The 26,270-nt window shown below is 44.0% G+C and overlaps 2 protein-coding genes across 2 annotated transcripts in view; both read right to left on the minus strand.

Moving 5' to 3' along the window:
• Nucleotides 1-5,430: 5,430 nt before the first annotated feature.
• The window catches only part of LOC116558723 (alpha-1,3-mannosyl-glycoprotein 4-beta-N-acetylglucosaminyltransferase-like protein MGAT4E), a 63,927-nt gene continuing 43,087 nt past the window's right edge, over nt 5,431-26,270 (minus strand). The window contains exons 4-5 of the mRNA XM_032288794.1: nt 7,436-7,592; nt 5,431-6,659 (exon numbers count right to left, since the gene is read on the minus strand). Of these exons, the coding sequence (XP_032144685.1) occupies nt 5,527-6,659; nt 7,436-7,592 (1,290 nt within the window). The 3' untranslated portion in view covers nt 5,431-5,526. The remainder of the gene's footprint in view (nt 6,660-7,435; nt 7,593-26,270) is intronic.
• Nucleotides 21,793-26,270, minus strand: part of LOC116558725 (alpha-1,3-mannosyl-glycoprotein 4-beta-N-acetylglucosaminyltransferase C-like) — a 17,094-nt gene continuing 12,616 nt past the window's right edge. The window contains exon 3 of the mRNA XM_032288795.1: nt 21,793-22,928. Within this exon, the coding sequence (XP_032144686.1) occupies nt 21,793-22,928 (1,136 nt within the window). The remainder of the gene's footprint in view (nt 22,929-26,270) is intronic.

Consider the following 26,270-nt stretch of genomic DNA (forward strand, 5'->3'; position numbering starts at 1 on the left):
ATTTTTTTTTTTTTTTTTTTTTTTGAGATGGAGTTTCACTTATGTTACCCAGGCTGGAGTGCAATGGCGAGATCTCGGCTCACCGCAACCTCCGCCTCCTGGGTTTAGGCAATTCTCCTGCCTCAGCCTCCTGAGTAGCTGGGATTACAGGCACACGCCACCACGCCCAGCTAATTTTTTGTACTTTTAGTAGAGACGGGGTTTCACCATGTTGACCAGGATGGTCTCGATCTCTTGACCTCGTGATCCACCCGCCTCGGCCTCCCAAAGTGCTGGGATTACAGGCTTGAGCCACCGCGCCCGGCGAGTAATAATATTTTTAAAGAAATCTTTTTTTTTTCTTTTTTTGCAACAGTTCTTAACAGTAGACTTAAAATATTCAGCAAACCATGCTATCAACAGATATGCTGTCATTCAGGCTTTGTTATTCCATTTCTAAAGCACAGGTAGAGTAGATCTAGTACATTTCTTTAGGGCCCTAGGATTTTTGAAATGGTAAATGAACATGGCTTCAACTTAAAGTCACCAGCTGCATTAGCCCCAAGCAAGGGAGTGAGCCTGTCCTTTGAAGCCAGGCATTGACTTCTCCTCTCTAGCTATGAAAGTCCTAGATGGCAGGCCAGGCGCGGTGGCTCATACCTGTAATCCCAGCACTTTGAGAGGCTGAGGTGGACGGATCACAAGTTCAGGAGTTCGAGACCAGTCTGGCCAACAGAGTGAAACCCCATCTCTACTAAAAATACAAAAAATGAGATGGATATGGTGGTATGCGTCTATAACACCAGCTACTTGGGAGGCTGAGGCAGGAGAATCACATAAACCCAGGATGTGGAGGTTGCAGTGAGCTGAGATCATGCCATTGCACTCCAGCCTGGGCAACAGTGCGAGACTCTGTCTTAAAAGGAGAGAGGGAGAGAGAGAGAGAGAAAGAGAGAGAGAGAGTGAGAGAGCCCTAGATGGCATCTTCTTCCATTAGGAGGCTGTTTCATTCACGCTGAAAATCTGTGTAGTGTAGCCACCTTCATCAATGATCTTAGCTACATCTTCTGGATAATGTGATTCACTTCAGCTCTTGTTGCTTCACCTTGCACTTTTAGATTATGGAGAGGGCTTTTTTCCTTAAACTTACGAACCAATGTCTGCTAGCTTCAAACTTTTTTTCTGCAATTTCGTCACCTCTCTTAGCCTTCATAGAATTGAAGAGAATTAGGGCCTTGTTCTGGATTAGGCTTTGGTTTAAGGGAATGTTTTGGCTGGTTTGATCTATCCAGACCACTCAAACTTTCTCCCTATCAGCAATAAGACTGCTTCACTTTCTTATCATTCATGTGTTCACTGGAGTGGCACTTTAAATTTCTTTCAGGAACTTTTTCTTAATTTTTTTTTTTTTTTCTTTTGAGACAGAGTTTCGCTCTTGTTGCCCAGGTAGGAGTGCAATGGCGCGATCTTGGCTCATTGCAACCTCCACCTCCTGTATTCAAGTGATTCTCTTGCCTCAGCCTCCTGAGTAACTGGGATTACAGGCATGCACCACCACACCTGGCTAATTTTGTATTTTTAGTAGAGATGGGGTTTTTCCACGTTGCTCAGGCTGGCCTTGAACTCCCAACCTCAGGTGATTCGCCTGCCTTGGCCTCCCAAAGTGCTGGGATTACAGGCATGAGCCACCACTCCTGGCCTTCCTTCAGAACTTTTTATCTGCGTTCACAACCTAGCTAACTGTTTGACACAAGAGGCCTAGTTTTCAGCCTGTCTTGGTTTTCAACATGCCTTCCTCTCTAAGCTTCATCATTTCTGGCTTTTGATTTAAAGAGAGAGACGTGATTCTTTTTACTTTAACACCTAGAGGCCAGTGTATGATTATTAATTGGCATTATTTATTTTCTTTTTATTTTTATTTTTTTGAGATGAAGTCTCACTTTGTCACCCAGAGCATTTTTACTAGAGACTGGGTTTCATCATGTTGGCCAGGCTGGTTTTGAACTTCTGACCTCAGGTGATCCACCCACCTAGGCCTCCCAAAGTGCTGAGATTGCAGGCATGAGCCACCATGCCCAGCCAACATTTACTAATTTCTTTACATATCATTCTTTCATGCGTCTTAGACTCCCATCTGGAATGATATTCCTGCTTCTTGCAGTATGTCCTTTAGTAATGAGGATCTTCTGGTACTCCCCGCTTTTCGTGTTTATTAGTTTTTTAAGAATCTTCTTATGTTGAAAGACAATTTGGTTGAGAAATTAATTGTAAGTTGCTGCTTATTTTCTTAGAACATTTTGAAGACAGTGTTTTGTTTTCTGGCAAAATTGTTGCCACTGCCTTACCTGTCAGGGTAATTATTTTCCTTTATAAGTGAACTTTCTTTTCTCTCTGGCTGCCTTTAGTAACTTATTTTTTCTTTGATGTTCTGTATTTTTCTCTGATATGGGTTGATTTCTTTTTATTAATTTTTCTTCCTGTTTATTGAGATTCCTCAATCTAACAGTTGGCTCCTTTCATCAGTTCTGGAAAATAGTTTTTAGTTAATACCTTCTTGAACATTACTGCTCCTTAATTCTCAGTTCTTTTTGGGCAGAACCCTGACTGAAATTATATTTGTTCTTCAGTCTGCTAAGCCTTTAATTTCGATCTCATATTATTTCCCTATCTTTTAATCCTGTGCTGCATTATGGATAATATCTTCAATTCTACACTAATTTTCTATTTGATTGCATCAAGTCAGCTTTTTAACGTGTTCATTGGTTTTAAATTTCAATTATAACATTTTTTCCTCTTTAGTTCTATTTATTTATCAAGTTCTCTTTGTCCTTTTTAAAGTTTCATATTCTTATATTGTCAGTGCTGACTTTTACTTTTATTTATTTGTTTATTTGAGACGGAGTCTAGCTCTGTCACCCAGGCTAGAGTGCAATGACACGATCTGAGCTCACTGCAACCTCCACCTCCCAGCTTCAAGCAATTCTCCTGCCTCAGCCTCCCGAGTAGCTGGGACTATAGGCGCCTGCCACCACACCCAGCTAATTTTTGTATTTTTAGTTAGAGACAAAGTTTCATGGTATTGGCTAGGCTGGTCTCGAACTCCTGACCTTGTGATCTGCCCGCCTCAGCTTCCCAAAGTGCTGATATTACAGGCATGAGCCACCACGCCTGGCTGACTTTTTAAAAAAAGTACGTTAATAGTTATCTTTAATTCTGTGTATGGCATTTCCAATATTTGAAGTCTTTTCAGCTCTGCTTCTAATTTTTTGTTTTTTTGCTTCTTCTGGAGTTGGGGGGGGCTTATTTCCTTGTGTGTTTGCATTTTTATTTTTTTTTTTTTTACCATAAACTTACGTTTTGTAGAACTTTGAGGAGATTCTGAGTCCTAGATTCCTCTGAAAGATTTGCGTTTGTTTTTTCCAGGCATCTTGAGGAGTGCTACAACTTGGATTGTGACTAATTTAAAATACAATCTTGGCTGGAGACTTTTGGGAGCCCCTGGTCATGTTAATTTGGTGGTTGCAAATCCACATAAAGAACAGTTTATGATTAGGAGTTATCAGGGAAGATTGTCTCTTAATAGTGCAAAGATCGAAATAGGTAAAATTTACTTGGTCTGTTTTATGGTAGATGTTTATTTTTAGCATCCTGAGATGAGTGTGTAGTCCTTTGATGTTGCAGTTTACATGGTGGTCTCATGTCATATTTGATATCTTGGGTAATCCGTGACATTTTCTGTTGTTCCACGCAGCTCAAATAGCTGTTACAAAAGGAGCTCAATATTGCAGGTGCTTGGTTAATTGCTTCAGGGCAAAAGGTACCTTAAGTTCTTATCTACCTATCTGGGTTCCTATTTTGTTTACCTTTTTTGGTCTCTGAGATTTATTTTCTTTTCATTTCAACGATAAACTTAAAAACAGCTTTTAAGTATTGCATGAAGTATACTTAGTTATTTGAACCAGGAGTGTTTTTACAGGGTTCACAGTCATACAAATTGCCAGTAACGGAATCCTCCATGTTCTTTTTATAATTACGCTGAATAGAAATATATGAATGAATAATTTGTGTATATTGTATTGAAGCTTGATTTTTTCATTTAATGCTGTGTCTTGAGATCTTTTCAAGTTGTACATAAAATCTTTTTCTAATACCAAGCTACGTAATTCAAATAAACTCTACTTGAAGGCAACTAGAAAAGCTGAACGAAATATATAAAGCATTTGATTTAAAGCAACAGTGAAGCAACAAGGTAAAGAAGAATCATCAGGCCAACTCAGAAAAAGGTTTCTGCTGGCTAACGAAGCCTCCATTGGAATTTTAAAATGGAAATTCCACCCAAAGCATTTTTTTGCTTTATCCAATCTAAATTTCAAGAATCATGGGCATTTTCTTCTTTTTTAAATGTACACACAGTCTCCCATGACATTATTCTGTTTCTAACGAAACGGGAGAATAAACATTCTAGTGAGAGGCAACTGGCTAGGCACAAATATATTTTTCTGCAAGTTTAACTTAAGGGAAAATTTCAAAAACAAAAGAAACTACAAAATACCTCATTTGTGTTTCTATTGGGGTTCATCAATTTATTCAATTTAGAGAGAATTGATATCTGTGTCACAATTCATTTTAATTACTGATTTTTGCTGTTAAGTCCCTTGCTGGTATCATCAATGTTTAGTTCATCTTATTATTCATACCGCCTTTAAAAGCATCCAGCACTAAGTATGCATCCAGATATTTGCTGATTAGATACATGAAAGAATGTGTAATCCTAACTCCTTATTTTCCAATGGAAATAGAAAGATTCTGCTGTAAGTAACATTGTTTCTTCCCTTAAGATTACAGCTGCTGGTTTAGCTATTCTTAACTTTTTAGGAGAAGATATGGAACATCTCAGTGCTTGAATCAAAGTGAAGTATCCTCTCCTTAGAAAAAATGGACATATGAGCCTACAGCAAATTTTGCACATAGTTCTAGGAAATTAGCAGATACTTGAAGCATCCATTCCTTAAACCCAGCTCAGCAAACTTTGCTCTGGAAAGATCTCAACCTTGGTACATTGAAGGTTTGGGTCTACAGATGTGAACTAAAGTCAGTTCCAGCATCATAAATATACTATTAAGACTATTACCAACTCTAGATAGATCAATAATTCCCTCAAAGAGAGATCTGAGGATGTTATACCTGTATATAGACAAGAACAAGTCAGTTCATGGTGACACCTTCCCTCTCTCTGGCCCTTGGAAGCCAGAAGGATGTTGTCTTGTCTTCACCCCTCATCAGACTGTGTCATCTACCTTAAAACTCATCATTAGGGGGACACTGCATCTCATCTTGCCCAGGACAGTCCCGGTTTGTACCTATCGTTCTAGTGCGGTTTTTAAAGAGTGCTTCCTTTCACTTTCAAAAGTGTCCAGTTTGAACAATAAATTGTATGACCACCCTACTAAGAATGAACAGCCCTTGATTGGTGTGTAAATTTATTTCTTCCCAACCATATAGATTCCATTCTCAAAGGCAGTTCTTTCAGAATCCCCACTGTGCCCTCTATTTCTCTTCTTCCTCAGGCTCAGTCCAGACTTTGATCTGCCTGATCAGGAGCCAAGACTCTTGAGATGCCAACACCAGCAGTCGGATACAACTCAACTCTTCCACAGACTCTTTTTCAGAAAATACTATCTGATCCAAATTCCCTCCCACCAGCGGCCCTAGCAGGGCATAGCGAGTGCAGCCTTTGGGGTCCTCCTGGGGATCATAGCCCAGTTCCACTTGCCCCTGCTGCAGTTGGTACCTCCCTTCTTTGTCAGAGCCTGTCAGCACCGCTATCCGGGTGACTCTTTGTGGCCTGTCCAGAATCACTGTCAAGTAGTTTCCTTTTAAAGGATCTAAGGTATAGTAGCCCTCCTCGTTCAGTGTATAGGCGTATTGTGGCATCACAGCCAATATTGATACCATGTCAGTGAGGACAGTAGCAGCAGGGTTGTCTGGTTCACCAAAGACCCTATCCTTCTCCACGGGAAAGCATATGTCGCCAAACACGGAATAATCAGCTGTGTGGTGGAAGACAGAGGGACTGAAATGAATAGGAACATTCTGGGCCAAGAGAAGACGAAATTCAGAGAGAAGCAAGTGAGTAGGAGTGTCCTTCTGGAAGAGGAGGAAGAAAGGTGTCAGGCGGGAGAGGTCACTGGTGTGGAAAACTTTCCCAGAGATGCTCAGGTGGGCGAACTCCAGGATCACCCAAGGTAGTTCTTTCCAGGCTGATAATGCCAAAGAGATGGCAGCAACAAATTTAGGGGTGCAATAAATATGATCTTCCAACAGTAGAAAGTAATCAGAGAGGTTGCTGGCAAAGTTCATGAGGAGGGCATGATCTACTTTCTGCCTGGAATAGAGGGCTTCACAGGGTGATGAGTGATTAATGTCACTTAGATCTCCTGGGAGAGGAGAGCCACCATGGATCACCAGCAGCTTCCCTGCCCCAATCTGTGATGTGAAGAGACCTGAAATATTGGCAACTGTTTTGCTGAGCCACTCAGGGTCAGGACCTGACAGGTGGACCAGCACCACGATATACTCCAGCTCACTTTCTGAGGAAGCTTGGAACACGGACTGCAGGGTGTCCAAGAGGTAGCTCCCACGAGGATGCTGCATTGAGGCAATTCCCAGGGTCAGCAGTCCTGGGGGAGACATGAGGCACATTAGCACTTCAGGAGGGTGAAGAGTTCCTAGGACTCTCCTCCCAATCCTTTCCCTTATGCCAATCCCAGTGACAATTCACATTCCTTTTCCTAGGGCTTGTAGTCCACATGGGAGGTTAATAGCTGATCAAAAATTGTGATACGGTTTTATTTGGTCAGAGTATTGTGGTCAATACTTTGGAAGGCTCTTGGGAAAGCTTTGTGAAGGGCAAGGCTCTCTCAGGGGCAAGGCTGCCAGGTACCAAAGGGAAGTTTGCTGGCTTGGCAAAGTATCTTAGCCTGGCCTAGACCTTCAGAGTTATCTCAGCTACACAGGTCAACCTGTGGATTCGAGAATGTCAGGAAATCTATGTACACTCAAGACTCTAGCAGTCTAGTGCACTTAGCCCAGAAGTCCACATGGCCCTCTTTGCCCTCCACCCAATGGCTTTTCCCGTGGCTCCCTCCAGCTCCTCCCCCTTCCTGTCTTCCCCTCCTTGGGGGCCTGCCATGACTGAGCTTCACTATGGGACAGCTCCTTCTCGGGGACACTATGGCCCTTCTGTTCTATTGGTCATTCAAGGGGTGACCAGGTGGGAGGAAAACACACTCGGAATTATAACGTGCACCAAATTCCACAGCGTGGCCCTGCCTCAGAGCACCCTCTTTGCTCGCCACGTGCCAGTCACTTCCCTTTTTGACCCTCCTTCCTTTTTCTGGCTGAAATACCCTATCTGGCCTTCTCCCAGTCTGACCACTCCCTCCCAGCTACTCACTCTTTTCCCGGGGAGGGGCTCCAGCCAGGAATTGGTAGCTGGCATGCTGGAAAAGAGGGGAGTCTCTCTGCATCTCCTTGAAGGTCTGCAGATGGTTCTTGCTTTCAGAGCTGATTTGTTCCTGAACTGTCTGCCAAGCTATGTCCTCCTTCTCCTTCTGAGGATAAGATATGTCAGTCCTGACATTCATCCCCAGATTCTCTGAAGACAATTTAGGATCAGATCACCCTGTAAAACAGGCTAGGCAAGCCTCAGCTTCCTGTTCCTTGGGAGGCCCAGCATCAGGGCTCAGGGAACCACTCTTCCCACCTCGTCATAAGAACACTCAGGGCTTTCCAGCAGATGTCATGGATCCTGAGTCGGGAAGTGGGGCTCCCAGGCTTGTGTGGAGGGCCTGTGGGAAGGGCCGAGGCTTGTGTGGAGTAAGCACCTGCCTGCCCCCACCGTCATCAGGCTAACCAAGGTCTGGTCCACCTCGGCTTAGGCCTGGGCTCGGTTCTGAGAGAAGTGCTGGTGCCCAGTGCCTCAATTCTAGAGTCCTTTCTCTTGCTCATATCTGACCATGCACACATTCTGAACCACTCCCCACACCTGCCCTATGCTTAGCTTTGGCTGGTCTGAGGTGTTTTAGGAAAAATGTGGATTTCAAAGCCTGGCCAGGAACTGTGTGTGGTTTGGTCTCCTCACTTGCAGATGTTGTACACTTGGGGAAGCTGTTTCCAATCCTTCATGTGAGAAATGGGAAAAATAACATGTCCGTGCCCAGGTCCTGCTTGGGAGGTGGCCAGCACACAGGTCCTCATTGCCTGCTGGTCCTACCAGTCAGCCTGGTCCTCTAGAGGTGGCTGATTACCACCCTCTCCACACCTGGAGTTCCCTTTCTTCCTCCCTGCCTCTAGTCATATCCCACCCATATTTCAAGGCTAGTTCATACTTTTTCTCTGACTTTCTCCTGATTGTTCGCATGTTCTCTCCTTAGAACTACTATGATGAGACCAACATGCTTCACAGATTTGGCAAACTTTCCCTCCTACTGAAGGGTTGACAAATTGCTGCAGCCTCGATCTCCGGTACTCACCAACAATACACTGTGCTCAACATGCTCTTCTTTATTCCCTTGGAGAATGAAGCCCAGGATGGCCAAGGACACAGCAACAATGATGTATCTCGACAGGCAGCAGTGCATGGTGCTGGGGCCAGGAGCAGCTCTGCAAAGAAATGTGAGCTGGTTACTTGTATCCTGAGTTCATCTTGCTCAGAGAGCATCTGGGTATTTCCTTCTGCCTGGCATCCTCACATCTCTTTCCCCTCATCCCTCTTCCTGCACATCACTGCTTAATTATTTCCTTAAACTTCTCCCTCCCGGTTCAACTCTTCCCATCACTTCTGCCATCTAAGGAAAGACAAAGATCATAGAGGTTGATTCTATTCAGCCTCCACCTTCTTTATCCTTTCCCTGCTTTTCCAGGTGAAATTGGAGGAGCTACCTTCTTTTATCCACTCTGGTTTAGAGATCCAATCAGAGGGGTGCGTTAGCAGGAAGAGGAAATCAAGGAGTTAATTATATTTTTCCCCCAGATGTCAAATTCAAGCCAAAGACTCCTCCTGGGTTTGTTGATCAATAAATTGGGTCTTGTCTATTAGTTCCACATTACTTTTGCCTCTGAGACTTTCCAGGGTTATGTCAGGCAGATATATGAGGTTTTCAATCAAATCAGAGGGATCGAAGGAAACGCTTATTGGTATATCTTCTCCATGCTGGGACTGGTAAGAAGGATGAAATCTCAAAGTGACCAGAAACTTCCAGTCATGTGCAAGTCTTCACCATGTTGGAAGCACTATATCCACTGACGTCTTTTTTGTCTAATAGAAAATGTGGCTTGAGGGCTTATCAAAGAGCAGGGATTTCTCCAAATTCAAGGAGAAAAACCTTTAATGAAGGGTGGGGTCCCAGAGGGGCTCCTCTGAGGTAGCTGAAACTAGCCATCCCTCCCAGGAGACCCCACCTGACAACCATTGTTCTCCCTGAATGGGGGCTGCTCACCCCTCTGGCCTCATGTCAAGCCCTGTTTCTAGGTGAAGCAGCGTTGTGGGGCAGGATATATTTTCAAAACCAGCTTTCCAGTCTTCTACCTCAAACCCCAATATTTGGAAAGTAACTGTCAGTTACTTTCAGAGTCAAACTGACAGACTCAAAGACAGTTGACAAAGGTGACTTTTGAATGACCTCTTTCCATATGAGAGGACCCCCTGGATGAGTCACCGCTGCCATGCTGCACCTCTGTCCCCAGGATACTGCCTCACTGTGCTGCCTGGGGCGTCTCCTGGTCACCAAAAATTGGTCTTCAAGTCTCTAGTTCTCTCTTGAGCCCACAACTGCCCAGTGGGCCGCTGATGTTTCCTTTTCTTTTTTTTTATTTTTATTTTTTATTTATTTTTGAGACGGAGTCTCACTCAGTCACCCAGGCTGGAGTGCAGTGGTACAATCTCGGCTCACTGCCACTTCCACCTCCTGGGTTTAAGCGATTCTCCTACCTCAGCCTCCTGAGTAGCTGGGACTACAGGCACATGCCACCATGCCCAGCTAATTTTTGTATTTTTAATAGAGATGGGGTCTCACAATGTTGGCCAAGCTGATCTAGAATTTCTGACTTCAAATGATCCACCTTCTTCGGCGTCCCAAAGTGCTGGGATTGCAGGCATGAGCCATGCTTCTCTTTATTCCTTCTTTTCCATTGCTAAGAATGAATTTCCAGTTCTTCCTCCCTACACTTACAATTTTACTTATACTCGTGTAGTTCTGACAAGGCCATATATTTTAAAACCATATACTTCTATTGGGGCATGACTTCTTTTAACTAGTGTTTTTCCTTCCCTGTCTTCCTGTTTCCCCTTGAATCCTGTTCATTCAATTTTTCCTCTTTTTCTGACCCCTCCTTTTCTCTTCTAGAAAACAACCAACCAACAACCAACTCTTTAAAGATTTATATTAAAGTTAAGACAGGGAAGATCACAAACACATTTTGTTTTTGCATTGAAAAATTACGTATATCGCCAGACACTGCCCCTCATGGCATGATGCCGTGTAGGTCTCTGTAAAGTCCGTGCTGTCTCACTCAGCAGCCAATCAACTTATAGTTTATTTTTTTCTGAGTTTTTTTGTTTTGTTTTTTTCTTTCCTAATTGAGGTGTGAAAAAGTTCTAGGTTCAGTTGAAGATCTGATGAAGAAACACAATTGAGATTTTTTTCAGTGATAAAATCTGCATATTTGTATATCAACAGTGTAGCTAAAACTTGATGTACATCCCTCCTTTTTTTCCTTTTTTGGCTTAATAAATATCATTCATTCCAACTGAAATCTTTATACTGTATGTCCCACGTTAATAAATTTACACTACATCTTGCTAAGACAAAAATTATGTGTAATTTTGAGAAGTTCAGTTTATATATTTTTCCTTCATGGTCAGTGATTTTTTTTTTTGGTCCTATTTAAGAAATATCAAGGCCAGGCACGGTGGCTTACGCCTATGATCCCAGCACTTTGGGAGGCCGAGGCGGGTGGATCACGAGGTCGAGAGATCAAGACCATCCTGGTCAACATGGTGAAACCCCGTCTCTACTAAAAATACAAAAATTAGTTGGGATTGGTGGCACAGCCTGTAGTCCCACCTACTCAGGAGGCTGAGGCAGGAGAATTGCTTGAACCCGGGAGGGGGAGGCTGCAGTGAGCCGAGATCGCGTCATTGCACTCCAGCCTGGTGACAAGAGTGAAATTCCGTCTCAAAAAAACAAAACAAAAAAAAGAAATATCAAGAGATTTGTTAAAGAATATGAAATGACAGCTAGATGGGAGCAATGGGCTCCAGTGTTCTATAGCACTGCAGGATGACTGTAGTTAACAAAATGTACTATATACTTTCAAACAGCTGGAAGGAGGGTATTGAACATTCTCAACACAAAGCAATGACACATGTTTCAGATGAGGGATATGTTAATCCCCTGAGCTGATCACCTCACGGTACATGCCTTGCAACATTCCTCTATGCCCTTTAAATGTGTACAGTTATAACGTGCCAATTTAAAAAAACAACAAAAAAAATGGTTTTATCCCAAGGCTGGAAAGACATTCTCTTACATTTCCTTCTAGAGACTTGATAGTGTTCATTTTTACCTTTAGGGTGGTGATTCATCTCAAATTAATATTTGCGTATGAGATGAGGTTGGGGCTGAGGTCCATTTTTCTGCACCACTAGCTAGTTGTTCCAGCACCATTTGTGGAAAAGACTTTCCCTTATCCTTTGAATTGCTTTGTCACCTTGTCAAATTCAATTAACTGTATAAGTTTGGGGCTCTTTTTAATCTTTTTAGTTTCATTGACCTATTTGATATCTTTACTATTGTAAATAGTATCACATTGCCTTTTTCCCCCCCTACTCTGAGGTCGTGGTGATGGTCTCCTATGGTCTTCTTCTTGCAGTTATGTAGGGTGGATTCTTATCCAGTGTGTTAGTTAGGGTTTCAATCATATTCTTTTTCTCATGTGAATGACCATGAATCCTTGAACTACTTACTAGAACTGAACATCCTATTCTCAATCATTTGTAGTGCCACCTCTACTATAAATCAGGTTTCTATATATTTCCACTTTTTTTTGAGATAGGGTCTCACTCTGTTTCCCAGTGGTACAATCACAGCTCACTGCAGCTTTAACCTCCCCGGGCTCACGCCTGTAATCCCATCACTTCAGGAGGCCAAGGTGGGTGGATCCCTTGAGCCCAGGAGTTCGAGACCACCCTGGGCAACATGGCGAGAAATCATCTCTATGAAAATAAACTATTTTTTCTATTCTTTCACACAACAACAGTCAACACAGAAGACCTCTGAGAACACGTGGTTTCTGTTTTATTTTGTTTTCCCACACACTAAGCAACAATCAATTCTGCAGCAGATACCAGCTGGGTGTTCTCCAGCTGAGTTCAATTCTGACACTGGAGACAGCATCAGATCCCATAGATTGAGGGCTCAGTCCTACGAACCACCCCTACCCTTCAGACACTAGTTGAAAGTCCAGGCCTCTGGAACTTCTGACTGACTAGCTTTAAGTTGGGGTTCCCACAACCACTTCTTTGGGCTTTATTAATTTGCTGGAGCGCTTACAGAACTCAGGGAAACACCAAGGTTTACAGGAGGTTGCGGGAGGGTGGTGAGCCCAGGGCATGGAAGCTCCACATCCCATTCTCCACACCTCGCCCTATTCATCTCTTCATCTGCATCCTTTGTAATATGTCTTATCATAAGCCAGTAAATGCCCAACAAAAACAGAGTCAAGGGGGCAGGTGGGAAAGACACTCGGGGAACATAGTATTGTTCCAACAACGTAATCCTGGGCAAGCCTGGCCGCTGAAACTGCCTGCTGTGACCTGAAGTCATTTTCATTTAGTAGCCACTGAAACAACTTGCTTAGACTAGGACTCATTTTAACAACGGCCAGCACTTACCAACTAGAGCTTGCCAGCTTTTCCAAGCTTTATTAGTGCCGAGGAACTTTTTGGAAAAGCAACACATAACATTTCTCCCTTTTATTTTTATTTTTGGAGACAGGGTCTCACTGCATTGCCCAGGCTGGAGTGCTGACACGATCATGGCTTACTACAGCCTTTCTCTCCTGGGCTTACGTGATCCTCCTGCCTTGCCTCCCAACCATGTGGCTGAGTAGAAAACTCCAGTGCACACAGCCCTGTTTTCAGTAACTGCTTCTGTTTTGCTTTCTCCTACTATATTGTACCACCCATCTTATACGAATCTGTCCATCATGCTGTCTTTTACTGATCTTCTGTACATTCTAAAGCTGAGTTTTGACAAATGTGTACTTACTGCAGGCTTGCTCTCCTGGGCTTAAATGATCCTCCTGCTTTGCCTCCCAACTATCTGGGATTACAGGCCTGCACCACCACGCCCGGCTAATTTTTGAAGTTTTTGTAAAGATAGGGTTTCACCATGTTGCCAAGGCTGGTCTCAAACTTCCTAAGCTCAAGCAATTCTCCTGTCTTGGCCTCCCCAAATGCTGGGGTTACAGGTGTGAGCCACCACGCCCGGCAGAGTCTGAGAAGTTTCATCCAGATTGTGAAGACTCTTGTGAATAATGCAGGGTTGGTGTTCACCCGGGAACCAGTTAGTAAACATTGCTGTCTTTAGGTGTGCACCATGTCCTAGCCACCTTTGCCCTTTCCCTCAGGCTCCCCAGAACTTCCAGGACCTTAGCAAGAAAAGAATTAAGTCCTGGCTCTACAGGGGGCTTCTAGGACCATGCCCAAGTGTTGGAGCCAGTGTCTGTTTTGATTGGAAAGTGCTTGTTGCATCCAGGTTATCAAATGTTTCAATCACCCCTTCTGATCCTGTGTAAAGGAAAACGGGCCAGGTGCTCTAGCTCATACCTATAATTCCAGAATTTTGGGAGGCCAAGATGGGAGGATTGCTTGAGGTCAGAAGTTTGAAATCAGCCTGGGCAACATAGTGAGACCCTGTGTCTGTAAATTTTTCTTAAAAATTAGCTGGCTGTGGTGGCATGCAACTGTAGTTCCAGCTACTCGGGAGGCAGAGGTGGGAGGATTGTTTAAGCCTGGGAGGTTGATGCTGCCTGCTCCTGCCTTTGGCCATGGCTCTTCTTGGTATTAGCATTTCCAGACTCTAACTCTTGGGAAGACTTAGCTTAGGGACCTTAGGATACCCAACTTAACGTTGACCTCCAGCACCAAGTATGTTCTCTGATCTTCCCCCCACAAATAGCTTTTAGAATGTACAAAAGATCAGTAAAAGACAGCATGATGGACAGATTGATCTAAGATGGGTGGGGACAATATAGTAGGAGAAAAACGAAGCAGAAGCAGTTACTGAAAACAGGGCTGTGTGCACTAGAGTTTCCTTCTCAACCTCTCTTCTACATTGGGCTTCCTACTCAACTTGGCCTCTACGTGGGATGTTAGAAAATATCAGAAAGGGCTGGGAGAAGTTGGGAGGAGCTCATTACTCCTTACATTGATTTTGGCCTCATCCCAGATGTTTTGAATGAGTATGGGGCTCTCTACAGTCACCCACAGCTCTCTTTGCAAAGAAATTGGGTCAGACAGCTGGGTAGATATCTACAGACCGTAGCCTGCATTCCAGGAAGGTGTGGAGTCACTTTGACTACGCTGCCACTGGGACCAGATGCCCTAGGCTCACTGGTGATACGGTCAGGATTAGTCTGTCATATGGGACAGCCTCCTAACCTGGAAGGCCAAGAGTTATTGGAGTTTCTCTGGATCCTTCCCTCTCCCCAACTGGCATGTAATGCCTAGTGGAGATCCTGAACTAGTACCCAAGCCAGCTAACAGGGGCTTGACTACTAATACTCTTTTTAAATAACTAAGGCCTATTTTTGCTTGTTTGCTTCAGATGGCATTTTTTGGAATGCATAGCTTTGTATCAGAAATGTACCCCATCTCTGAGCTGAACATCTCAAGCCCAGGGCCTCTTCATCTGGGTTGCTGCACAGCTTATGTTCTATACAAGGGGAATGGCAGGAAACTAAAATCCACCAATAAAAGCTCCAGTTTGGGCTTTTCAAATTGGGAGCCGTATGCTTTAGAAAGGAATGCCTTTTTCTAATTCTGGGGAATCAGCTCTTCCAACCCTGAAGAGTCCAAAGTTGCAGGGATGGGAAATATAAAATCCCCTATTGGGCCGTTGAAGTGATGATGGTACATGGAGTCCATGCCTGTATCCACCCTTAGATTCCCAGACCTATGTATTCTTCCTTTGGAAGCCATACAAAGATCTCTGATGTAATACATATGCCTCATCCTGAAGCATGGCATGCCATCATTTCAGAGTGTCATCTCTGAGAGGGCACTTCAGCTGACCTTTAGAAAGAGATGCCAGTGCTCCATGAGGCCAGCTGCTTCTAGGGGGAGGGTAATATAATATGGCCAGTAGATCTGACGGTCGGGGACCCACTTCTGTACCTCCCCTGCTGTGAAGTGGGTCCCCTGGCTGGACGCTATGTTGTGTGAGATTCCATGCCTGATGCCATGCATTTTATAAGCTTCTAGATAGTGGTGCTGGCTGGGACACTGTGGGACACAGTGTGGGACACAGCTCTACCCACTGGAAAAGGCAAACCATATCCAGAAACGATGCTCTATGAGGATGAACCACTGGCCTTTCACGATAGAAAGGCCCAGTATAGTGAACTTGCCACCGATTGTCTGTTTGGTCATCTCAAAGAGAGGGGCCATGTTGGGGACTTACACTGGTCTTTGGTGCTGACAGAATGGATATTCAAAGGCAGCAGTAGCTAGGCCAGTTTTGGTAAGTGGGAGTCCATGCCGTTGAGTCCATATGGAACCTCCGTATCTGCCACTGTAGCCACTCCATTCATGTGTCCTCATGACACTTTCAGGTTGGCTAATGTCAACTGGCTGAGTCATTGGTCTATACAGTTGTTCAGAACCTCTTTCCCCAGAAACTTTCATGGGGATAGTTTCTGGTGGGTACTTTTGAAGATGCAAAATTCTTCACACTTTGTACACAAGCCCATTTGTCCTTCCACATTCCTCTATCCCAGTCCTCTTAGCTCAGCTTCTAGTCCTTTTCCTTCCAGGTCCCTGATCAGATAGCCAGACCTTTGGCCACTGTCCAGGAATGATGAATGACCAGACACACTGCTCAGAGCTCTACCCATTGGGAAGATTTTCTTTCTTTACTGTGTTTTAAGGTTGTCCCTGAATGTGACTGTCATGCAGCTACCATCCATTTTCAGTTCCTATCCACTGTGTGTGTGTGTGTGTGTGTGTGTGTGTGTTTATATAGATAAATAATTTTTTGACACAGGGTCTCATTTTGTCATCCAGGGTGGAGTGCAGTGGCACGAACACAGCTCACTACAGACTTGACCCCCTGGGCTCAAGCGATCCTCCCTCCTCAGGCACCAAAGTAACTGGAACTATAGACACACACCATCATGCCCGGCTTTCACCACGTTGCCCAGGCTTGTCTTGAATTCCTGAACTCAAGTGATCTGCTGGCCTCAGCCTTCCAAAGTACTGGGATTACAGGCATGAGCCACTGCATCCCACCCTAACTACATACTGAGCAGACCTATATTTACACCAAGGTTAAGCCTTTTCCCTTTCCTCCAGCTGGTCATGTGGGTCCCTCCATATGGCCATGGGTGTGAGCTGGGAGAGGGTCTGGTGCCACTGTGCTGGTTGACATGGAAGTCTAAACTACCTGCTCTTGCAGCTGACTCATATCCTGCCCTGCTCAGGCTTGATCCCAGAAGTGCCATTTTCATCTTTTGATGGACTGCTGCTGGGCCTGTATGACACTGTGACTTCTGACCTTATGACAGAATTCAGCTCATAATGGGAAGTTTTGGACACATTGACAAAGTGCCCATGTTGAAACATTTTGTATCCACCAGGACTCAGCTGCTTATCAACAGCTGTTTCTGAGAAAGCCTGTAATTCTCTGTTGTAGATGATATGGTCTTACTCCAGAATCCCAGGGGCTTGTGCTGTGATTCCCCACTGGGGCTTGTCACAAACTCTTCCTTGTATCTTTCCCCATCACTCTCTGACACCACCAAGAGTGCTGGATCATACGGTCCAAATTGCAAGACTTCTTTCCTTGTAGTCTGGACCTGCTGTAAAGCCCTTTCTTGCTCCAGGACTTCCTCTAAGCTTGCAGCTTTCAGTGTTACCTAGTAAAGGAGCTGGAGCAGTATTCCCAGGCATGGAAAATATTGTTTCCGGAACCTAGGGAAACCTACAAGGCTCTGTGCTTTCATTTTCATGCTAGAGGATGTAAGATGCAGCAATTTGTCCTTTACTTTGGAGAGACTATCCTGACATTCCCCTGAACTTTGGAGCCCTAAAAACTTCAGTCAAGTGGGGCAAGTATCTAAATCTTTGCAGGGTTTTTTTCCTACCCTATTACCAAGGCCTCTAGCGTCTAAGTGACTGCTTGCTTGTGCTGCCTAATAAGCACGATGTCATCAATGTGATACATTGGTACGGCGTTCTGTGGGATGTCTAGGCAGTCTAAATCTGTTTGGAATTTATTGAGACAGAGGCCTAGAGAGTTAACATAGTTCTTGGGCAAAAATATGAATGCATATTGTCATTTCCCGTGAATTTGAAATGTTTCTGACCTTTTTTTTTTTTTTTTTTTTTTTTTTGAGACGGAGTTTCACTCTTGTTACCCAGGCTGGAGTGCAATGGCGCGATCTCGGCTCACCACAACCTCCACCTCCTGGGTTCAGGCAATTCTCCTGCCTCAACCTCCTCAATAGCTGGGATTACAGGCACGCGCCACCATGCCCAGCTAATGTTTTGTATTTTTAGTAGAGACGGGGTTTCACCGTGTTGACCAGGATGGTCTCGATCTCTTGACCTCGTGATCCACCCGCCTCGGCCTCCCAAAGTGCTGGGATTACAGGCTTGAGCCACCGCGCCCAGCCTGTTTCTGACCTTTTATAATCAGAATAGACAAGAACGCATTTGCCAAATCAATAACTGTGTACCATAAACCCAAGGGCTTACTAATATGTTTCAGTAATGACACCATGTTTGGCACAGCAGGTGTGATCAGGGCTACTTAATTGGATGAGTTTGTGGCAGTCTATGGTCATTTTTCAGGATCCATGTGGTTTCTGCAGGGACCAGACTAATGAATGAAACAGACATACACTAAGGACCACTAGCCCTGTATCTTTTAGGTCTTTAATGGTGGCTCTAATCTCTGCCATCATTCCCTAACCTGGGATATAATACTTTTTGATTTACTATCTTGGCCAAGGATGGGGGCAGTGTCAGAGGCTTAGTCTTCCCCACTATGATTGCTTTTATTCCATAGGCCAAGGAGCTAATATTGTGTCCCAATATGCATTAACTTATATTTGAGACAAATGTATCAGTTCCTGCTTAGGGTCTGGGAAAGGACCACTGTATGGGTCTGTGGACCCAGTGGTCTCATGATAAGCATGATTTTGGCAAAGACTCCATTTATAACCTGGGCCCCTTAAGCCTTAAGCTTTGAATCTCTGGGCATCAACATCAACTCAGACCTTGTGTTCAATAGTTGTGAAAATGTCTGAGTATGCCAGAGTTGCATAAGCCTATACAGATGACTCTTTGGGTAAAGACTGGGGGAACTGTTAGAGGATCTGCATGTTTCAGTGTCCTGGGTTCTTTCCTTCTAAGGACCTGACCATCTCCTCTATCAATCAGTATGGATCTGAAAATTGCTCAAGTTCAGGAACTAAGCAAGGATTGTGACTCTTTTTTTTTTTTTTTTTTTGAGACTGAGTCTCACTCTGTCGCCAGGCTGGAGTGCAGTGGCTGGTCTTGGCTCACCACAACCTCCGCCTCCCGGATTCAAGTGATTCTTCTGCCTCAGCCTCCCGAGTAGCTGGGAGTATAGCTGTGTGCCACCACGCCTGGCTAATTTTTTGTGTTTTTAGTAGAGATGGGGTTTTACTGTATTAGCTTTCATCGTGTTAACCAGGATGGTCTCGATCTCCTGACCTTGTGATCTGCCCACCTCAGCCCCCAACGTGCTGGGATTATAGGCATGAGCCACTGCGCCTGGTCGATTGTGACTTTTTAATTGGGATGACTGTCCTCAGACTCCTGCTCCTTCATTCTTGCTTTGTTTTGGTTGCAGATGTTAAGCAGCATCCTTAGTCGCTGCCTGTAATTTTTTTTTTTTTTTTTTTGAGATGGAGTCCCACTCTGTTGCTGAGGCTGGAGTGCAGTGGGCGATCTCTGCTCACTGCAACCTCTGCCTCCTCAGTTCAAGCAATTCTCCTGTCTTAGTCTCCAGAGTTGCCGGGACTACAGGCACATATCACCATGCCTGGCTAATTTTTTTTTTTTTTTGTATTTTTTTTTTTTTTTAAGTAGAGACAGGGTTTCACCATATTGGACAGGCTGGTCTCAAACTCCTGACCTCAGGTGATCCACCTACCTTGGACTCCCAATGTGCTGGGATTACAGGTGTGAGCCACAATCCCTGGCCTTGTCTGTAGATTTTTTTCCACAGCGATGCCATGCTCTACCAGCCTATTTTAACCTCTATTACCACCACTCTCTGAAAGCTGGGATAAGCCAGTCCCAAGCCCTCATCTTGCCATCTGTTTTCTTAGATCACAGAACTAACGCAAATTTTGGAAAATTTGCGTTAGTTCACACTTGCCAAGGAGCTGACACAAAAACTGGGGTTAGACATCAAAGAGATGTATTAGTGAAGGGAGAAGGAAAAGGCAGGGAGATAATTCAGACTGTAGTGAAGGTGTGACAACTGTGGAAGGTGACAGAGAAAGGAGGATTGGCTAGGGAAAGGCCAGGACTGCAGTGTGGTCCAAGAAAGTTTGGAATAGGCTTATGGGGAGTCCTCAGGCTAAAATCACCACTCAGAGGTGTCTTTCATCTTGCCAAAAGGGGCTGGCTTAGTGCCATTCTGCTGTGGTTGGTCACAGCCCATGGGAGGTGAAGCCTTGGCACCACACTGTGGTAGGTCAAAAGGGGAGCATGGAGCCAGTCATGCTGGGCACTGTGGAGATTTGTTCCCTACACTCTCATGGCTGCCGTATACGCGTGCCCCATTCCCCTGCATCTGATGCCCTCAAACCTCAACCTCCTATTCTTGTTCCCATGCCATTATCCTGGTTCCAAATTTTCTAGCTCTTTCTAACCACTTTGGTTATAACTTATTAGGACACTGTCTGGCTTTTTATTTGAGTTCTTCCCAAGTATTTCTCTTTTTATTTTATTTAATTTTTTGAGACAGGATCTTGTTCTGTCACCCAGATTGGGATGCAGTGATATGATCATAGCTCACTGGGAGCTCCTTGACCTCCCAGGCTCAAGCAATCCTTCTGCCTCAGCCTCCCTATTAGCTGGGACTACAGGTGTGCACAACTACACCTGGTTTTTTTCTTTTTTCTTTTTTGGTAGAAACGAGGTCTCGCTTTGTTCCCCAAACTGATCTTGAACTCCTGGCCTGAAGCGATCCTCCTCCCTTGACTTCCCAAAGTGCTAGGGTTATAGGCAGCAGCCGCCACACCCAGCTCCAAGTATTCCTCTTAAAGTGTTCCTTTCCTTTCCTTTTCTCCCTGCCTTCATGAATTATAGTTTTCAAGGTAGTGAAAAACACCTCTGCAGACACTGTGCAAGAGTTGAACTCAGGGATGAGATTTTTCTGGAAATAACGATTTCATAGATTGAGATAAAGATGTTAGTAAAATATCCGAAGTATTTGCTACCAGAAACACCCAAGTTACCTACGATCCCGTAGACATTACTATAGGAGCTAGCAGAAGCCACAGCAAATTATTTTTAGTAATTTTAATGGTATTTAAAAAGGAATTCTCTGGCATTTTGGCTGATTACGTAGAAGGGAACTGCGCCTACACATAAAAGGTACTCAATAAATGTTTATTAAATGAATGAATACCTTGTAATGGAAAAATGAGATCACAGAGGAAAGAGTCATGTTCTTAGCCAATCAACTTTTCCCTGTCACACAGGAAGTTGTCTTTAACGAATCCATTTCCTGGCTGGTGGAAAAACTTTTGTCTTCTCTCATGCACTGTTAGAGTCTTGTGACGTGAGATCAGTTAGTCTTCCTCACATGTTCCTGTTCTTTATAAAGACCTGGCGTTATTGATCCAAGGAAAGAAATTTGGATGGTAAACCCTTTTAGGTAGAGCATTGGAGAAGGAGCTGGGCACGGTGGCTCATGCCTGTCATCCCAGCACTTTGAGAGGCTGAAGCAGGAGGATTACTTGAGCCAAGGAGTTTGAGACCAGTTTGGGCAATATAGTGAGACCCCATGTCTACAAAAAAAAAAAAATTAGCCAGACCTGGTGGCATGCATCTGTGGTCTCAGCTACTTGGGAGGCAGAGGTGGGGGATTACTTGGGTCCGAAGTTGGAGGCTGCAGTGAGCTATGATCATGCTATTGCACTCCAGCCTGGGTGACAGAGTGAGACTTTGAATCCAAAAAAAAAAAAAAAAAAAAAGAGAGAGAGAAAGAAAGAAAAGAAAAGAAAAAACAGAACGTTTTAGGAAACTCCTTCTATCCACCCATGACTCTAGGACCAGAACCACCCATGAAGGTGACCAAAAGGATATTACCCTCTCTTGGCCTTTCAACCTGCTGTGTCTTCTATACTTAGAACCCTGAAAGGACCCAGTAAAGAGATATACCTGACCAATTTCCAGATTTTAATGTTTTATTACTTCTATAGACTCTACCTCCAACCTGAACACTCCCAGAAGTCCTACTGGAGTCTCCATGTGTTACTTAAACGTTACTTAATCCAGAGGTTGATGTGCCTGACTATGAATCCAGAGGGCAGAGCGGCTGTTACAAGCAATCTCACACATTTCACCTTCTTCCCAGACTCTTCAGATAACACCTGCTTATCCAGGATGCCATTCGCCAGTAGCCCCAGCAGAACGTAGTCATCACAGTCATTAATCCGATTGGTAGAGTCATAGCCCAGTTCTACCTGTCCCTCTTTCAGCTGCTTTTCCCCTTTCACTTCAGAGCCAGTCAGCACCTGAACTCGGAATACTACAGCAGGTATGTCCAAAACCACAGTCAAGTGGCTGCCAGCCTTAGCCTTCTTGATATGAAAGAAATTCTTATCCAGACTATAGGCATTCATGAGAACAGAGGCATTGGTAGCATTCAGATTAGTGTGAATGGTGGCAGCAGGGTTGCCGGGAGGGCCAATGTCATTTCCCTCAAGCTCGTTGTCTGTGAGGCTGTTCACTTGGCCTTCAGAGGAGGAGTAATTGCCCATGTGCTGGAAGAGGGAGGGGAAGAATTGGATTGGTTTTTCCTGCATGAGAATGTCACGGAAATGGGAGAGAAGGTGGTCACAGGGCATTTCTTGGTAGAAGAGGAGAAGAAAACGAACAAAGCGGGGGAGATCCCTAGCATGAAAGAGTTTTCCAATGAAGCCCAGCCTAGAGAACTCCAGAGTCACCCAAGCTTTCCTTTCCCAGGCAGACAGTATAGTAGCAATCTGGGAGACAAATCCAGGGGCACATTTCACATCATCTTCGATCATCAGGAAATAGTCAGAGTGGTTGGTAGCAAAGTTCATCAGGAAGGCATAATCCACATTCTGCTTGGAGCGAAAGCTTACATAGGCGGTAGTGCCATTAAAGTTTTTCTTAAGGTTCTGCAAGGGAAGATAGCTTTTAAGAGGAGTGCTGATTACTACTAGCTGTCTGGCCTGGATATATGGTTGAAAGAGGCTTGAGATATTGGAGATCATTTGATCAAGCCAGTTGGGATCAGTATCTGCCAGGTGTACCAGAACAGTGAAGTATTTTTGCTCAGACAGGGAGGAAGCAAAGAAGAGAGATCGCAAGGTGTCCAAGAGGTAGCTTCCTTGGGGACGCTGCACTGAAGAAATCCCTATGGTCAGCAGTTCTAGGATTGGGGAGAAAAAGGACTTTTGTCAACTTAGAGAAATTAGGAAAGTACTTGCTATGCATAAGACTATGATATTCTCTTAGGTCTTTCCATATGCCAATTTCATAATATTCCTACAGTTATTTTACATTTTCTCTTTCCCAGGACTGACTGCAGACCATATTAGGAATTAATATCTGGTCACAAGATGAGAGTTCTTTTTAAAATCACCACTGTTGAAAACTATTGTGGGGGAAACGGATAAAGATGACAAACTAAATATTTGCAGCTATGCTCTACCCCAAATTCTTCCTACCCCAAATTCCACTAAGCTTGGGTGCGGTGGCTCATGCCTGTAATCTCAACTTCAGGTGTGAATCTCAGCACTTCGGAAGGCTAAGGCGGAGGATCACTTGAGCCCAGGCATGCAAGACCAGCCTGGGCAACATGGCAAAACCTGTTTCTACAAAAATTCCAGGCGGGGCACGGTGGCTCATGCCTGTAATCCCAGCATTTTGGGAGGCCGAGGTGGGTGGATCACAAGGTCAAGAGATCGAGACCAGCCTGGTCAACATGGTGAAACCCTGTCTCTTTTGTAAAAATACAAAACATTAGCTGGGCATGGTGGTGCATGCCTGTAATCCCAGCTACTCAGGAGGCTGAGGCAGGAGAATTGCCTGAACCCAGGAGGCGGAGATTGCGGTGAACCGAGATCGCACCGTTGCACTCCAGCCTGGGTAAAAAGAGTGAAACTCTGTCTCAAAAAAAAAAAAAAAAAAAAAATTCCAAAAAAACTAAATGGGTGTGGTAGCACATGCCTGTGGTGCCAGCTACTTTGGAGGTGGGGATGGGAAGATCACTTGAGCCTGGGAGTTTGAGGCTACAGTGAACCATGATTGAGCCACTGCACTGCAGCCTGGGCAACAGAGTAAGCCTATGTCTCAAAAACAACAAACGAACAAAAAACGAAAACTTCCAATACCCCTACCCAAAAAAACAAAAACAAAATTTCACCTAAAAAAACAGAAAGATGGCCCTGAACCACACTACTTGGAAAACCACACTATTTGGAGAATTCCTGGAAGATAGAGAGACCACAGAACAGGATTGGTGGAGAAATGTAAGCAGAGAAATCCACAGTCCAAGAGACAAGCAAGAGATCACCACTGCACAGGTGCATCTTTATACAAAAGGCCTCAAAAAAATTCTCAGTTCAGAGCACCAAACATAAAGAAGAGGAGTGAGCCCTGAGATGGTTATCTGGTTTCTTAATTATAGAACTATTTCCACGACCACTGAGCTAGTGCCCACAAGCGGCTGATGGTGGCAACCAGCCATTCTCAGGTTAAAGTTCTAAGTATTTTTGTCTAAATAAAGCGGATATTCTGCCAGGGGAAAGTGCATGGTATGAGTCCTGGGGGCTGGAGAGAGCCATCAGAAGTGACCCCATGGGTCACTCCTCCCTTACACTTTTTTTTTAGATGGAGTCTCACTGTGTTGCCAGGCTGGAGTACAGTGGTGCGATCCCCGCTCACTGCAACCTCTGCCTCCCAGGTTCAAGTTATTCTCCTGTCTTGGCCTCCTGAGTACCTGGGATTACAGGTGTATGCCAACCACACCCAGCTAATTTTTGTATTTTTTGTAGAGACAGGATTTCACATATTGGCCAGCCTGGGCTAGAATTCCTGACCTCGTGATCCATTCGCCTCGGCCTCTCAAAGTGCTGGGATTACAGGTGTAAGCCACCGCACCCAGCCCCAACCCACTTTTACAAAGAGGCAAACAGGGATGGCTCTTAGAGGGAAGAAGTTAATTGTTCATTCTAGATCCTCAAATATTAATCTGAAACAAGAAGCTTCAATAGAACAGAAAAGAAACAACTCAATCAGAAAGACACTCCAGAAATAGAAGCTAACAGAGGAAATAATTAATTGAAGTATGTCAAATAAGTCAAATCAATACTCAGATTGGAGAGGAAATCACAGTCTTAGGCAAAAGAACAGGCTGATGTGAATCATAACGAGTTTGTAGAAAATATGAATATGAGGACTCGATCAAGTTCAGGTTAGATTTTGGGGCAATAAGACTTCACGCATTGGTGATGTGTTCTTCCATCTGAAGGCACAGAATGGCAGGCTGCTTCTGTTTTTATGATGTTAGCAGCCTTTGATGTTCAATGCCTAGATCTGTTAATACATTACAGGTTGCAAAATGGTGATATTCTTTTTTTGTTTGTTTGTTCGTACAAACTGTAAGAAATGGCATTAAAATATGGTGATATTCTAAGTCGAGCATTCCTGCTTCATTTTTTATCTGGAATGTTTCCTTAAAGAGAAATTCCCCTCATCTACTCTTCGGTTACCCAGTTTTGGTTAATATAGAAAAGCAGGATAAATGCTGGTTCCCTTTATTTATCAGCTTTCAAAATAAAATAATGAATTGGTTCCCTAGCATTCTCAAATGGTGACAAAATGTGTAAATTTTTTTTTTTTTGCGTGTGTGTGGGATCCTTATAAACTTATGTATTTCATGTGTTTCAAACCATGAAATTTTTTTTTTTTAGACGAAGTTTTTCTCTTGTTGCCCAGGCTGGAGTGCAATGGCACAATCTTGGCTCACTGCAACCTCCGCCTTCCAAGTTCAAGCTATTCTCCTGCCTCAGCCTCCTGAGTAGCTGGGACTACAGGCGCGCGCCACCACGCCCAGCTAATTTTGTATTTTTAGTAGAGACCGGGTTTCACCATGTTGGCCAGGCTGGTCTTGAACTCCTGACCTCAAGCGATCCCCCTCCTTGGCCTCCCAAAGTGCTGGGATTACAGGCGTGAGTCACCGCGCCCGGCTGGAAATTTGTTCTTATCGATGCTTCAGTTGTCTCATCTTTGACAAATAACCCCTTGAAGTTGGATCCTGAGCTGTTCTGATACAAATTTAGTTATTTTAAAAGCTTCTCTGCTATCTGCTATGACATTTCCTGCCTTGGATCTGGAATAACCCATTTTCTTTTTTTTTACACGGAGCCCTGTTGTTTTGTTTTTTGTTTGTTTGTTTTTTAGTGGAAAATGAGATTCAGAATCTGTGATCTGGCACCAAGGGTGCTCTTTGTCAGTCAGTCGGTCATTTCTAGGCTCTTGTGGACAGAGCTAGAAACATTAAAAAAACACGGTAAAACACATCATGAGTTCATACTGGTATTTCAAAACACATTCAGTTAAAATGCATCTAAACTTAAAGGAAAAAGTAGTTTTTCATTAAAAACCAACAAATGTAAGCACTCCTGAACTTAACCTTCTTTGGAAATAATAAATAGCTTAGATCTGTCCCTTGAATTTTTATCTTTTTTTTTTTTTTTTTTTTTTTTTT

This window comes from Sapajus apella, unplaced genomic scaffold (genome assembly GCF_009761245.1).
Source record: "Sapajus apella isolate SASKATOON/1434 unplaced genomic scaffold, GSC_monkey_1.0 scaffold22, whole genome shotgun sequence".
Lineage (NCBI taxonomy): Eukaryota > Metazoa > Chordata > Mammalia > Primates > Cebidae > Sapajus > Sapajus apella.